This window comes from Mchenga conophoros, linkage group LG3 (genome assembly GCF_057382185.1).
Source record: "Mchenga conophoros isolate Kocher_MC1m ecotype Shallow Benthic linkage group LG3, M_conophoros_male_GT1.1, whole genome shotgun sequence".
NCBI classification, from domain to species: Eukaryota; Metazoa; Chordata; class Actinopteri; order Cichliformes; family Cichlidae; genus Mchenga; species Mchenga conophoros.
In genome coordinates, this window is record NC_140528.1 from 24,243,995 (window position 1) to 24,260,601 (window position 16,607).

Sequence of the window (16,607 nt, forward strand, 5' to 3'; positions counted from 1 at the left end):
TTTTTAGGTTTTATGTTTTGCTCTCTCCTGCTAGCGTTTTGCCTGCCTGGGTGGAGCTTGTAATGGCCTCTCGCTCTTGGTCCACACAGTTATGATGATTACACCACCTGTTGCTGATTCACCTGGGCTTACCGGTAACCATTTAACGCTGCGGCATGGAGCAGTTCGTCGCTGGGACATTGACCCTCCTGTGTTCATGATCTCAGCTCCTTGCTAAGAAATCTCTCTTTTAATTCACCAGTTGGGTAAACTTTGTGTATACTTTGAGTAAATATTTCCCCGGACCTGGTTACAGACGCTTACCTGTGATTCCTGTGTGTGGCTGTGTGAGTGGAGAGCAGGACAAGAGTGACTGAAGAGGAGTGAGTGTGGACTCCCTTCCCTCTTTTCCCTGGAGCCCTGGACCCCCTCCCCAACTCACTGTACATATATAGAGCACTGTGGTTCACCCCTTTGGTAAATAAACTGTCACCTTTTTGTTTGTCAGAACTCAGTCTGTGCTTGAGTTCCTCTGTTAGCCATGACATTTTGTTGGTTCTCTCTCTTCAGGTCCCTGTAAGTGTTTGATCTAAAACATTATATTTATTCTGCTTTGATTGTTTTGTGTGCTGAGGGACATTGTTGCATGATCCACTTTTTCTTATCACTCAAATATCCTGATACTTTCAGAAAGTTGGAGAGCTCTCCTGGCTTGCTTAGTCTTTGCTCTGTACTGCAGTACTTGCACTGGTTTCACTGGACAAGTCTGCATGTGAATCTACAACTGATCTGACATTGTGGCACAAACACAGTAAACAAACTCTACGAGCACCTTGTTTCATGTGCAGTGGCTTTCTTCTCATTCTGCTACTCAACACTATATGAAAAGCCTCTCACTGCCAGCATCCTTCCAGCCCCACGACAACAAGACCAACTCACATCTTCACAACACCAAGAATTTTTCCCCTTTTCTTTGGAGAAACTGAGAAGCCAATAGGATTGTAGCTCAAACTTGCCCACAGTCCTGCTTCATCACTGCTCACTCCTACCTGTGTTGGTGCTCAGTGGACAGTCATTAGGGTTGCCAACTCCCTGAAAAATAAATAAGGGACACCTCGTGGCCAGGGCCGGGCAACCTAGTTGTCTTCACCCTTCCCAGTGTGGTAGCTCTTTTTTGTGTGTGTGAAATTATTTTTTAACCATTTGACTTGAATTTGATTTAAGCAGATGCATATTCTATTCTTTGTGATATGACCATATGGGAAACAAATGATCCTTTAGCCATTTATTTTTAGCTCAAAATGACAACATTAACACAGTAAAACAGGTCTCTTTCTTAAACAGAAGCCTGTCATGCTTAACTTTTGAGAATAAAAGTAAATCTTTCTTTAAAAGAACTCTGTCCTGCTTAACTTAAAATTATATAAATTAATAGAAAGCAATAGAACGAAAAATATTCTTGTAACAGTGCACATATAGTGCATTTAGTGCAATTGGCTTCAGCTGAGGTATTATTTCAGCTTTTCTAATGCTAATCAGCTGCTCCTGTTTGTAAACCCTCTTGTTCCCATGATTACGCATCATAACTCATCATCATTATTCATCTATGTATTACTTTTATGTATTAGTCATCTATTTGTTGTAATCATCTATCCTTGCAGTTGTTTATTACACAAAATAAATTATATTATCACACTTCTGGCCACATAGCGCTGATATTCACTGCACATGCCCATATTAACCTTAACCAGAGGGTTTAAAAAACAAACCAGTGTCTACATACCATATCTGTTTCTGCCGTGGCCTGGTGGACAACAAATTGGTTAAGGGTTCCCCGAGCTTTCACGCCCCTCATGTTCTTCATGTGCCCACCATTAGAAGCATGCCTATGGAAAAAGTGCGCCGGCACACAGTGCAGTGCGCTTTATATGTGTTATCGTGCACTTTTCCAGCCAGGTGTTTTCCTTTTCCCATTCCTCCCTGTACTTTTGCAGCCTTTTTTTCTTTCTCTGAGCGAACAAACATTGCTGCTCTGATGCTGGGCTCACACTGTGCGATTTTTGGCCCATTTTGAGATGATTTTTGAGTCATGCGACCGATTTGGCGATCGGCCCAATTTTGGCCTTCATCGTGCATCGTGTAGTATACGTGGGGTAACGAGAAGCGATTAACACCTCACGACCAGCTCCCGATCATCAATCGCTCGTGAGCGTGTCACCACAGCCGTTCACACTGCTCACGCGCAAACACGTAAACGTTGGTGAAAAAGACGGAGCAGCACGGCTGTGCAGCGTGTGATCTGGACACAAGCGATGGAGGCACAACTGTAGAACTTTGGAAAGCTCATCCGAGCCTTTTCGATGTGGCATCACAAAATTATCACGACCACAACAACCGTGAAAATAGTTGGATTTACATGCTGCTCAATCACAGCTGCCTGATCAATGTTTTTCATTAGCAATTTAGCAAAGTTGATGGTGGTGGTGTGTCTGTGTGAGTGAAAGACAGAGAGAGCGACAGATTTTCTGTTATAACCTTCATTTTATGGAGGCACAGTGTGAGCACTCAGGTCGCATCAGAGCATCGGGCGGTATAGTGTGAGACCTGCATCGTGACCTACCAACTGCGAGTCAATCGTGCAGTTTGAGCAGGAGCTGAATAACGTGACTGAAAAAATCGCACAGTGTCTGCCCAGCTTTAGGTGTACTGTCGTCCGAGACTTGCACCGCAGTGTCGGCGTATGTTTCCCTGTTGGCCATGCTTCTTGTTGTGGTCATCTGTTGTCTTCCGGTATTTTCTCCGCAAGCGACCTTTCCTCGACCAATGAGATGAGCGGTAATCTGAATTGTCATAAGTGTGCTGTCAGCTCATTGGTCACAAATCAGGAGAGGGGCTGGAATTATGTTTTCAAACAAAGCGTTAATTCCATAAACATTTATAGACCACTTTTGATTCTCACTGTATTACGGGACAAAGTGCGTCCCTTATTAGCTCAATACGGGACAAAGTGCGTCCCTTATTAGCTCAATACGGGACAAAGTACGTCCCTTATTAGCTCAATACGGGACGTGTGCTTTTGTTTCTACAAAAAAACGATTCCGTTTTTTAAGGGACGGTTGGCAACCCTAACAGTCATAGCCTGCTGCTAGCATGAATGCTAAACGTACTGCTGTGGATGATCAGCAGAAAAACATGTTGTCAGTTTGACTGTTTGCTGTATTTAAAGTGTTTTTCTCAGTTCGTCTGTATTCAAAGTGCATTCGGGGCTTTAGCTGACAGCTCTTTGTGCTAACAAACTAAACTCTCTTAGTTTAAGCCAACAGACTTTACCAAACACAAAGCCTGCTGCTGCCTCCATGGGTTAGCTTGTGTGACTGGTGTTTACACCAATGAAATCTAAATCACACTAATGTGTCCTCCAAGGTGTTTGGTGGGAGCACTGAGTGAAACATAAGAGCTCTGGTTAAGCCTCATCAGCTGGATAGGCTGTCCACCCTAGTCCAGGCTTTAACTCAAATCTCTGACTGGCTTTCTAACAGCTACCTTGTTAGAACAAGACAGAGACCATGATCATAGCTCCTCCTGATCTATATTCTAAAATCAGTCAAGTTGTTGCCCCTTTCTGTTCTTCTGCTGAGCCAAATATTCGAAATCTTGGAATAATATTTGACTCTTCTTTGGGCCTTGACTCACATGTAAAGTCTCTGTCTCGTTCCTGTTTCTTTCATTTAAGGAATATTTCTAAACTGCGACATATGGTCTCCTTAGCTGAACTGGAAAAAATTGTCCATGGATTTGTGTCATTGCGTTTAGATTATTGTAATTCCCTGTTTACCAGCTTGGATAAATCATCTCTTTCTCGCCTCCAAGCTGTACAAAACGCAGCAGCCAGACTACTAACTCGCTCTACCCAGCGAGCTCACATCACTCCTATTTTATGTTCTTTACATTGGCTCCCAATAGATTTTAGAATTCTTTTTAAATGATTGTTTTAACGTACAGAGCACTAAATGGCCCCAGATTATTTATCCAAGCTTCTCACTAAATACACTGCTGCTCGCTGTCTCCGCTCACAGACTCAGAGTTTGTTGGTTGTTCCCAGAACACGTCTGAAGACGAAAGGGGGCGGAGCCTTTCAGTCTGTGGCACCAAGGCTGTGGAACAGTCTACCTCTACAACTACGTTTGGTTGACTCTGTGGGATCCTTTAAAAAACAGTTAAAAACTTTACTGTTTAAACAAGCTTTCTGTTGACCAATGCTGTTTACATTGTTATATTTTTAATTCACATTTAAACTCTATATTGTGTATATTGTGCATTTTGCTATTTATCATACTGTTTATTTTAATCTCTGTGTGCAGCACTTTGTGACTACCTGTCTATGAAAAGCGCTTAATAAATAAACTTTACTTACTTACTTACTAAAATAACAAACAGGGCTGTGAGAGCAACTGAAGTGATAAAAATACTGTTTAAAGATAAAAAACACTTTGATGTTCTCTCGTCACCTAACAAAGTCCAAACCCTGTGAACTATTTTAGCTTTAATAATTGTGGATTCAGGTATCCTGAACCCATCTTTGGACATTTGTAATTAAATATTTTAAAACTCCATCAGAGACTCCTGATGTGGCTGTTTGGAGAAGGAAAAGAGGGACAAAGTGGAGCATCGAGCTGAGGCTTCATTCACTGCAAACCTACAGTTATGTTTCCTTATTTCTGCTGTTTGCATGTTCACAGCTGAAATAAAGCTGCCTCTTTGGGAAAACACAAACATGTAAAGGAGTCATCACAGGTCTCTGACCTCGTTGGTTCAGGTTCAGCACTGAAGTTTGGAGGATAATCTTTGGACCCATCACTCCTCACAGACGGACAGCTGGATCCTGCAGACTGTGACCTCTGACCTCTGCAGACACAAACATGTTTTATTCAATGATCAATTCTCTGATGAAGTGATTGAAGCAGCTGTGATCACACAGACTGCAGATAATGCAGCTGTTTCCTGTCAGTAACAGTCCTCTTAGATTAGAGTTCAGCTTTTTACAGGAAAACAAATGTCCCTGAATGCAACAGTGAGACACAGTCTGCCTGTGTGGCTGTGATAGCTGCCGTTAGGAGCGCTCATGTGTTTGCAGTTAGACGAGGAGATGTTACCATCATGGACACGTTAACAAATCCTGCAGCATCACGTGGCACAAACACTTTGTGTTCCTGTCATCTGCAAGCAACAGGAAGTTCATTAATAAAGGCGGGATGGAGACGCGACTGTGATGGTTCTCCTTCATCCAGCTGTTACACACATCTGGGCTCACAGGACGAGCCTTTGTCTAATACAGCAGCTGCTCTCTGAACACTTTTCTGAAGAGGAGCTGCACAAACTTTTGTTTGCTTTCTAGAGCAGCGTATCAAAGTCAAACTACCCACTGCTAGCAGCTGTTTCTATCATAGTTTAGGATCCAGATGTGTGAGGTCTAGATTTACACCTCTGATTAAAATACATAGTTAAAAACAGCCAATTGAGTCCAAATGTGTCTTAAACCAGATAAACTGACAGTTACAGCTGAGCCTGTGTGTCCTTGGAGACACTGCTCTGCTACAGAGATGCATTTTAGAAACCAGGAAACATCAAAATCATTTAAATCAGAGAGTTCTTGTTACTAACAGCTCACCTCTCTGCAGCAGACACAGGCTGGGATTTAAAACCAATGAATCGATGATTGGACCAGTCACTCTTTAAGGACACAGAGCTGGATGGTTTCTCATTGACGCTAAAAATATGTGAACATGTGTCACATCCAATGTGACCAATACATTACATAAAAAGTATAAACTATGTAAATAGTATATTATTTAAATCGTTAAATAGTAAAAAGCTGATTAAAATTTCAAACATTTTAATACTGACATGAACTTACTTTTTGTCAGATGACTTTTTTTGCCCTAAATTACGAAAGAAATGCTTCACCCGTTTGCTCTTAGAGGACACACTTCTGGGTGGAGATCCAGGCGGGTTCCTGTGAATAATGATGCAGCAGTGATGTGAGTGCTGAGCTGTGACATGGAGAAGAGTCATGGACAGTTAGAGATGGTCATCTCACCTCTGAGCTTTGGTCTGGCTCTCATGTTCCCCACACAGAGTGCTTTTAGAGGGAGGGACTCCCTCCTCTCTGTCCTCACACTGATCCATGCTGCTCAATTCACATCAGCTCACACACACTTTCTACCTTCACCTGCAGAGGAAACACAAATCATTCATGTGCACATCAACTGAGAGCTGCAGAGGTCGTGTCTGATGTGTTGGACTAACATCCATCTGAGACGCAGCTTTCATCAGTTCACTACAAAAAGTGTCAAAGAGCCGAGTTCAGCCTCCAAATCCTCCATTACTGTAGTCCTACAAAGGTCAAACATGGCTGCAGAGAGCAGCTTTATGTCAGTAACCATGTCCAGGACCGAGCTGACTGCTTACAGAGTTCATACTCTAACTGCTAGCTGCTCTGCTAGCTAAGCTAACTCAGTAACAGTGACTCTGACAGCAGTTACTGTGGAACAGCGGCCGAGCTCAGGACACATTCAGTGTGTTTAGTCTGAGTCCTGGACTCTGATTCAATGGATTCAATCCAGCTCAGAGTTTCATGTGTTCATCAGAATAAAATACATGTACTAATATAACAGAAGTGATGCTCTGAATGCAGGACTGTAATGGAGGATAAACAAGGTTTTTACAGCCTGAAAGAAACATTCAGTTCATATATTTGTAGACAGTGAAGCAGTTTTTAATACTGCAGCTGTTTCCTTCACCTGTGTGTGTGTGAGCCACACCTTCATGTGCTGCTTTAGAAATATGTGGTCTGACTGCTCAGACTGAGTCTAGGAGGAAAGTTCAGACGCTGGAGCAAGTTTTGTTCCTAACTTTGTCAGAGTTCGGCTCCAAAGACAAAGAAGACGGAGCTCACAGTCTGTAGATGGTCCTCAGTGTGTGTGTGAAGCACACAGGAGTGTGTTTATGTCAGCAAATCAGTGTGTGTGAAGAGTCTGAGGGAGTGTGTGAATGAGACTAAACACTGAAACCAACAGTCCAAGAAAAGCGTCTGGACTTCTTTAAGTTTAACTTAAAGAAGTCCAGACGCTTTTCTTTTTGTCTCCATAATGTCTCCATAATGCTGCAATGTTATCTGCCCCAGAAACACTGTGCAGAAGCTCTGATGGTGACACAGAAAAGTCACAGTGGAGATACTTCTGTCCACCTTTGATTAGACTCATTATAAAAAGGAAAACAAAGTTTGAACACAGTCATGTTTCCAGTTCACTGACTTACATTTATTCCATGGACACTCACTCTAACCTGAACCACAGCTGCGACCATATTTGTAATAACTACAACCCAAACATCAGATGTTAATCGAAATTTTTTGCTCTCTCTCCTCCTTAAATGTGTTTTTAATGTTAGTTATAATTCAGAATTGTCGACTGGAATACGTATGACACATACGAACATCAGGAAATAAAAACTCGATAAATATAACCTCAGTAAATGAAGTCAGTGTACAGCGTGGAATTATTTTATGTCATAAGAAGAAACATATTCATGTTAACACTCACCTGCCTCAGCTCCACCTTCCTCCTCCTGCTGCTCTGAACGGAGGCTCAATACTTTCACTTTCACTGCACCTCCCTAAACACAGAGGATGCTGGGACTTGTAGTTGTTTCCTTCCGGTGCGGTCTTCCTCTTTGTTTGTTTGTGTTTGTGTTCAAGTTATTTCGATCATGTAAACATCAACAAAACACGTGAAGCCACACAGAGTTTGTATGTCGAGGTGGGTAGGAGGGTTTGAGGGTTTGGGGAGGGGTCAGAGGGAAGAGGTCTCTCAGTCTGGACAATCCACATTGATGGCATTGCATCTTTCAGCGTGTTTGTGGGTCAATTTGGATGCTCCAGGTGTGAGAGCAGCCACTCAGCCTCTGCTGCAGATGTGTGTCACAAGTTCATCTAGTAGTAGGCTATGGCACTTGGCCACAGGTGGCAGCAGTGGACTGGTATTAAAACCCGATTCTTTGATCCCCATGATAGAACAGAGAAAACCCGACTCATAGTGGTCAAAACATTTATAATTCTTTATTCAATCATCTTCCGGAAGAGATTAGATGGGCCCAATGGCAGTTGTAGGATCTCTAACATTAGAAGCTAAAAATGTGTCTCATATAGGTGTTATTTTGGTACTTTACACGTCACACAGTTTCAACAACTCCTTATATGGTACAAGTTTGTTTTTTCTATCTGGCTTCCTGTATTTATTAATATGCTTGTATATTTCTACACTAACTTCCTGTTTTTCAGTCTGGCTGAGCACTTAGTTTGTGAGTCAAAAGTGGCCTTTCTTTACAAACCTTCATTATTAAAGTACATAAAACAATATAATTAGAAAATAAGCACTAAGAATATATTAATTACATGACAGTTCTTCCCTTTTCGTGTTTCCTAAGAAACACGACATAATTCCTAATTTATCCCATTAAGTTTACCTGCATGTTAAAAGGCTAAAATATAACAAAAGAGATTATGCTAAACAAAATGAAACCTTTCAATTGCCCAACCCTATCTGTCCCCTCAACGGGTTTTATGTTTTCAATGTTTCATTATTATTTTGTCATAATTACTTCTATCCACAACAAATAAATAAAGCTCTAAGACAGCACCTGTGAAATGTGAAATGTCCTAAATCTACTTCCTACACCCCCTTTTTTACCCAGAATCCCAATTTAAACCCACTTCTGACTTCCCTCAGTGCTCACTGTAAACTGCAGATACAATCAGTTATATATATATATATATATATATATATATATATATATATATATATATATATATATATATATATATATATATAAAAACCAGCACGCCCCTGCGGGCGGTTTATCCTTCAAGCTCGGGTCCTCTACCAGAGGCCTGGGATATATATATATATATATATATATATATATATATCTATATATAAGAAAAATCACCTTTGTGAATGGTATACCGGAGTCTCTGAGTGACGATGTCCTTTTACCTCCGGATAAGAACGATGTGATGAATACTGCGTCTGACAGCATAGAAGTTCAAAATGTGTTCACACAATACGTTCATCATAGGAACTTGAGCTGCATGTATTTAGTTCAGAATTTGTTGCTAAAGCGGTAAAAAGGATGTCGTATTCACGGATGCAGAGAAACATTGCACTGTTGGAGTTGTTGTATAAATCCCCACCCAGCGTACGGAGGAATATTATTTGTAATGCAAGCATGGATTTTATTAATGCTCTGTGTGAGATATCGCTCAATGTTTTGAAAGGTGTTATCCCGCTGACTGATCAACAGTACTGTTAGGGAAAATATTCTAAAACACTTCTTCGGTAAAGAATGACTGATCAAAATGACTGATCAACAGTACAGACAGCTAAAAAAGAAGTGCAGTGGGAGGGGTCTTAGAAGGTTTGGGTGTATACACATACAAGCCGTTGCCATCCTGCTTAGTAGATGTTGGCTTGGTTATGTTGGATATCACATCAGACACTATGCCTGATGCTGCTGTTTTTAGGTGGGGTTTGACTGTGCTGACTCCTTTTTTAAACAATGGTACAGCAATTCTAAACAGGCTGCTGAACAAACCTCCCAGACCTGCGCCACATTGCGTGCTGGTCCCAATATAACCATTCAATTCGCCACCAGCCTGAAAAACGGTATGTGTTGATTTTGGTCGTCTATCAAATCAATTTCTATGTCATCGATTAAGGATTTCGAGACCTGTGTGCAGTGTGGGCTGTCAAATTGAAGAATGGCTCCCCGACGGTCATCGTCTGTTATATTTATTGCTCTTAATAGCCGCGCATGGGCGTCACCCACAAGCTGGTAATCAACAATATCTGCATAAATAAAAATGTTCTATTTTCCGCCGTATACGTCTGCAGGATGTGGTGCGTATGTGTTTTTATAATGAAGTACAAACGGGTCTTCTGATTTGAATCCTAAGATTCCTGCCAGTCTCCCTCTAAATGTGAGAACTGTGCCCCTAGGGCCCATAACACTAACATGGTTACTAACTTCACTGTATTGTGTTTTAATGTCGGTGTTATGTTTTAATGTTTTATTATCTGCGCCACAGATGCATAATGCCCCACAGACAGCTCAATCACGGTTATGGACAATGCTCCATTTGTGACTGGATCATAAATTTCCACTCGCGAATCTGATTGTGGAAAAGACAACCATAGTCTTGGGTATTGAAATTCTATAACACCGACCTCATACGGTTCATTTAAAACAATAGGTGTTATAACCTCAGGATAAAAATGCTCGGAAACTCAAGTGCCAAGTGCCTCTTTTTTTCTGCCAAGTATTTTCTCTATTTGAAACCTTTTGTTTTTGTCAATAGTCACCTGCTGTGTATTCATAAAATACACCTTTCACCGCAGCTCCTGTGAGATCCTCTAGTTTGTATACGGGAGGGTCTCTTCCTAAACGCTCCTTTATGGTAAAGTACTCGTCTGTGTAGGTCTGATGGTAACCCTTTCAGAATATGCCTCGTAGTTTAGATATTCTCTCTGTATCGCCCACATTAAATTTAAAAGTCACCGGTTTTTGGGGTTTCATTTTGTACAGGGTGTTAAAGACTGCTTTCTCATTATCTTTGCACACCTCGGTGGGGGTCATTTTGATAGAGCTGTGATAAGACAGGTTATAGGACTGTACAAGATCTTGGATCACATTAACATATCTTGGCGAGTTAACTGATGTTAAGTATTTCCACATTTTCCCCTTTAAGGTGCAGTTAAAACGCTCTACCACACATGATTTCATTTCACTAAAGGTTGAAAAATGTGTGATGTTATGCTGCTCCATTAGTTTTTTAAATGTTTATTATAAAATTCCTTCCCTAAATCTGTTTGGAGTTTTTCAGGCACACGGCCCTCTCTCAGAATATCACCAAAAGCCTCAGCAACAGCCTGTCCTGTCTTGGTTTCAAGGCACCTAACCCATGCATACTTAGAAAACACATCTATGCATGTCAATAAGTACCTAACATTATCATCATCCGCAGAATATTCACGCATGTCAACCAAATCAGCTTGAAACTGTTTGTCAGTCCCGTTAACCAAAACTCTATTTCTGTATCCTTGCATTTCTGTATCCTTGCATTTCTGTGTCCTCTATCCTTGCAGGTTTATGAAGAGTATATGTGTCATCTCCTTTTAAAAACGCTCCACGTCAGGTAATGACGGCTTTAAGCCTGTTGCCTCACTGACAGCGATACGGAGCTTCTTTACACTTCCTAAACCCCCTGGGTGTGCAGGGTTGGGATATATTTTTCTCAGCGTGTTTTCCATAATCACTTTGACCAAACACAAACACAAATGACCAGAAAAAAGTGTTAGCATACGTTTTTATTTCATTTTCTGTGTAGTGCACAGTAAGGTTTTTATAACAGATGTGCATTAAATCTTGTGTCTCCCAGACCAGTAGTTTCCAATCATGTGGAGCAGCGCTGATTTAACTCCGCGGGTGTGATGATTGGTATTTAGCAGGTATCCGACATTCTCATCAGTGGTGCAAACAATGTGCGGCACTGATCTCAGTTCACACAGAAGACGCTCTGCAGTGCTGATGATTTGTGCTTCAGCCTCACTGACACTGTATGAGCAAACAAACAGACGGATGGCCGGGATGAATCGGGGCGTCCGGAGCTTTTCCATCACCTCATCATAGCAGGTCTCGAAGAAAAACACAGGCAGCTCAAACAGGCAACTGTGTTGTAACTGGCTGGGGTGACCGGATTGGCATCCATAACATATCTCCTGCACATACTCATTCAGTGCCGTCGACAGCAGGTGGAAGGTTGCGAGTTTAATGTTGGGTTCCGTTTCCTCAGACGGGTGTGATCCTGCAGAGTCCTGTGAGCATCCTGGAGAGGGGGGCGGAGTCGGTGGGGTCTGGTGTTAGAGTGAATTGTTAAATGTTTGTCATTTTTATGTTTACCATTTGTACATTGTTTTAACTCTGATGAAAGAAATTCCACTGTCCTTCCCCCCAGATTCTCGAGGATCAAGGTGGGGGGCTGTAGTCTTTTATCACAGACACATCCTTGTGCTTCTTTTGATGTAACCTTCCTGCGTTTATGACCCTTTGGTCAGCAGGAGGTCTGACACACACACACACACACACACACACACAGACACACACACACACAGACACACACACACACAGACACACACACACTGACACACACACACACACACTGACACACACACACACACACTGCCTTGTCTGGGCGTGGCTTTGTTCTGACGTGTTTTGTGTGAACGGTCTCTCAATAAAGGCAGCAGGAGGAGGAGGATCTGGAGGTCATTTTCATGGTGGCCTCCCTTGCGCAAATAATCGATCGATCGACTGTCTTGTTTTCTTCATGATGAATAAGTCTCTAGAATTCGCGGGGCTTGTGGAAACACAGATCCAACATCTGGATTAGCAGTGCTGGAGGGGGAGACTCTGAGCAGTCCACAACATGGCAGATGTTGTCTGTAAAAGAAATCCACACATTGCATTTTTAAAAAAATATCGGGTATAATGCCAACGTCTCTCACACAGAGACAACCTACCATTTGTTTTTTTTTGTTTTTTTCTGTCCTCAGGGTTTTTGGCCTCAACATGGCAGAAGGTAAACCAATCTTCGGGCCATGTGCGAGCCGATCATATATACAAGACGCGTCCTAATATTCTCATAAGAAGAGTTGTTTGTATGTGCTAAAAAAACAAGCCTCAGAATGAAAACAAAATGAGGCTAATTAGTTCTTTGCCTTATATAGTGTACAAAGGTTGCAGCCTTGTTCTATCATGGAAATGTTAGTAGACTCCTATGACTCACAGAACATTTGAGCCGACCTGGTTTTCCATTTTAGGATGAAACCTCTTCTCACCCACACTCTGCTATTCATCTCTGTTTTTATGTTGCGGCTTTTGAGCCGGGTCGTAACACTGAAGATTACAAAGATCAACATTAAGACCAGTCTGTGCATTCAAAGCAGTGACAGAAAAGAGTGTGGGGCATTAACCCCCACTCACTGAAATGGCATCCAAGATGCCTTCATAACTTTAAGAAAAGGAAAGAAAAAAAGGCAATAAAATGTAACTCTAGGAATCACTCATTTCATCCACCTTTGCCACCATTTTCCACATTAATTAGAAGATGAAATGAATCGATTAGCTCAAAGAAATTCCACTGCAGACGAGTGTTTTGGTGGTTAACCCTTGGTAAGTCCTAAAAAAAAAAAAAAAAAAAAAAAAAAAAAAAGTACCCCTTATGAAGACCTAGAGCCAAAAATCGACCACGCCATAAAAAGTGCTATAAAAAGATTATACATTAATATTTTTCCACTTTAAATTAGCCAATATTTTAGACCTACTTCTCCTTGAAATATTCATATAAAGTTTTAATTATATTTCGCGATTTTAACCTTTTATATCCCGGTTTTGTCACATGAGCACACTGCCTTTTTTGGCAAAAAAAAATGAAAAAATTAAATATTTTCCATAAAATACATTTGAAAGTTATATTTTATTGTACTTTTAATTAGGCCTTTGGATGGTCAAAAATTACTACTGACCTTCATTTTGATCGGCCGTTAGTTTTTTTTGCAGGAGAACGTTTTTCACTCTTGCCCCAATAAATGCATATTACCTTGTTGCCATCTAAAATCAAATAAAAAGCATTATGTAAATAAAAATACAAGATCAGTTTGAACCAAATAAACATTTATTTTTCAACAATGAACAAGAACATGTATATGGTAAATGTAATTATGTATATTGTTGTTGGGAATGGGGAAATGTATGAGAGAGAAAGAGAGTGTGAGAAAGTGAGAAAGCAGTGAGAGGGTGGGGGGCGTGTGTGTGGCTGGGGGGTAAATGTCTTGCTCAGGTAGAGCAGTGGCTGCAGACAAATTTGCTGTGGGCTCGGCAGCTGAATTTTCCACATTTGCTGCATGTGTTTCCCACTCGCCTCCTTTTCCCAACACAGAGCTCACAGAGCTTCCTGCCCTTGGGATTTGTCACTCCAGAGGGGCCTGCAGCAGCACCATCCTGCGCATCTCTTACTAACTCAGCAGCAGCTGATGAGCGGGGAAGACGCTGTCTTTGTGACAAATGGGGCGTGATCAGGCCTTCTCCCACCTCTTCAATGAACATCCTCCTCCTGTGTGGCTTCTGCTGATGCCAGGCCTGATCCACGGAGGTCCACAGCATGAAGGCGTTGTAGAGGGAGACGTCTATGATGTGATGAAAAAGGGCCATTGGCCATCGATTGGTCCGTCTCCTGCAGGAGTAGGTGCCGACAACCTAACAAAAAATAAACATGACAAAAAAAAAACCAACATAAAACCTCTGTATATTTTACACAAGAATATATGAAGAAAAATGAATAAAGGTGTGCGTAACTGATGCGTAATGACACCCACCTTATCAAGGTTGTCGACACCTTTGCATCGATTGTAGTCTGTGATGATCGCTGGCTTTTTTCTCTCGTCATCGCTGACCTCCGGCCTGCGATGTTTCGTGCTCAATAAAAGCACATTCCTGCCCCGTCGGGGAATGTACGACACTAGGGTCTGTTTCGCTGAAAAGGCAAAGATCGAGGAGTAGACGGCTCTCCCTCTCATCTGGCGCAAAACGGGTGGGATTCCTTTTTTGTTCTGGCGGATTGTGCCGACCAGAGCCATTTTATTTTTGAGGAGTTCCTCTGCCAGTTCAGATGAGGTGAAAAAAAATTGTCGACTGTGACGACATGCCCATGGAGCCCGTCAGTCATCTGCTGGGCGACCCTCATCCCCTGGTTTACCTCGGCCGGTTCGCCCGCTGCTCTCCCGGTGTAAACCTGCAGCCGCCAGGCGTATGATGTCTTGACATCGCATGCTGCCCAGACCTTTATGCCGCATTTCGCAGGCTTTTTGGGGATATACTGGCGGAAACTGCACCTTCCCTTGAACGGTACCAGCTGCTCATCCACCGTAAGGTCCCGGTCTGGACTAAACAACATCCCCAGGCGGTGTGCCCACATGTCCCATAGCTGCCGAATGGGAGCCAATTTGTCCGCACGTCGTGCAGGTCGGGTGAGTTTGTCATCAAATCGGAGCGCTCTGGTTATGTGACAAAATCTTTTCTCAGCCACTGAGGCACGGAAAATCTTCCTTCCCGTTTTCTCACTCCAAAGGCTGGCGATGGCCTCGTGCTTTGACCGGTATACACCGGACAAAATTAGCAGCCCCACATAAGCGAGCATTTCGTTGCTATCTAAATCTCTCCAGAATGAGATGTAGCGTCTGCCCTGAAGGTTTGTCATTGCAACTATATGCTGTATAATCCCATCAGTTATGTACAACCTGAAGCTGGAGAGTGGGTCCGTAATTCGGGCTACGGCGTAGTGGGTCGGTCCCGGAATAAGCCCCGTGGGTGCTGCGACGTAGCGCAGCGTCTCGGCGTTTGTTGCGGACCATTTCTTCCCATCTTTGGAGGTCCACGCCACTGCTTCCTCCGGCGTCCTCCCCTCGTTCTCATCTTCAGAAGAAAAATCAGAGGACGACTCCTGGTGATCAGTGTCGAGAGACGAATCATCCGTGTCACCCCCGGAATCAGAGTCACTCTCGGCAGATGAAGAGGAGAGATCCTCGCTGTCAGAGCGCATCAGGATGTCCACTACTTCCTCGGTACCGTGCCATCGTGAAAATGCCTACTCCCGCGCTACGGCTTATTCTTATAACCTCTCCTGCCTGCACCTGCATAAACAAGCTGAGGTTGGCGACAAAATAAAGTCTAATTTGTTTTTTATTCTTGTTTTCATGTTAGATTTGTTTGCATTGCAGGGTGTACTTCAAAGAGGGAAGGCTTTTATCTAAACTTAGAATGAGACAAATTTTTTTTCTTTTAGGCAGAGAGACCTTTATTTTATTTATTTTTAAATATAAAGGTCAAAATGCACCCTCTAACAGCCCTAAGGGCAGAAAATGGTCCCGAACGAGCAGCGGGCCAAGCTGCTGCTGCACTCGGGGAATGAGTCTGCCTTTCCCGGGTGTATGTCTCGAGCAGCCCGCTGGAAAAGGTCTATGTTCCAGCAGGCGTCACATGTGGAACAAGGGCGCCACCCGGTGGCCAAATAAAAAAAATTACAATTCTAAGGCCCCTTGTCCAACACGGAACCGAAACAGAAGCCATCACCCATACGTTAATGGTAATAATTCTGCAGTGAAAAATAGCGTTTATAATGGGTTTCAATGGGGCGATTTATGGCTCTAGGACCTCATGTGGATGGCGGTTTGTAGCTTAGCCACTTTAAGCTAATCTAATAAACGGAGACTGCAATTCTAAAGAAAAAAGAAAAAAAAAGGGTCGGAAGGTTTGGCTATATTCTATTCAACACAGTGAAAATGGCCTAATATTAAAAAACGCTGGGGATGAAAAATGGCTGTAGGTCCTACTGAGGGTTAAACTGCAAAGCAAGCCACGCACATGGTGCAGGCCACTTCTGTGGGCTCTATCAGGGATTTATGTGACTAGTCGACTAATTGTCACTAGTCTGTATCAGACTTACCAGTCGTTCAATC

General features: G+C 42.5%; 1 protein-coding gene across 3 annotated transcripts in view; it reads right to left on the minus strand.

Annotated features, from left to right (window-relative positions):
• The window catches only part of LOC146577772 (protein NLRC3-like), a 121,912-nt gene that overhangs the window by 51,740 nt on the left and 53,565 nt on the right, over positions 1-16,607 (minus strand). For 2 of the 3 annotated variants that reach the window (XM_085268252.1, XM_085268250.1), the window contains exons 1-4: positions 6,077-6,196; positions 5,894-5,992; positions 5,648-5,746; positions 4,783-4,884 (exon numbers count right to left, since the gene is read on the minus strand). In XM_085268252.1, coding sequence (XP_085124378.1) covers positions 4,783-4,884; positions 5,648-5,746; positions 5,894-5,992; positions 6,077-6,165 — 389 coding nt within the window. In that variant the 5' untranslated portion in view covers positions 6,166-6,196. Of the gene's footprint in view, positions 1-4,782; positions 4,885-5,647; positions 5,747-5,893; positions 5,993-6,076; positions 6,197-16,607 lie in introns of those variants that run through there. The other variant, XM_085268253.1, reaches the window with a different exon arrangement.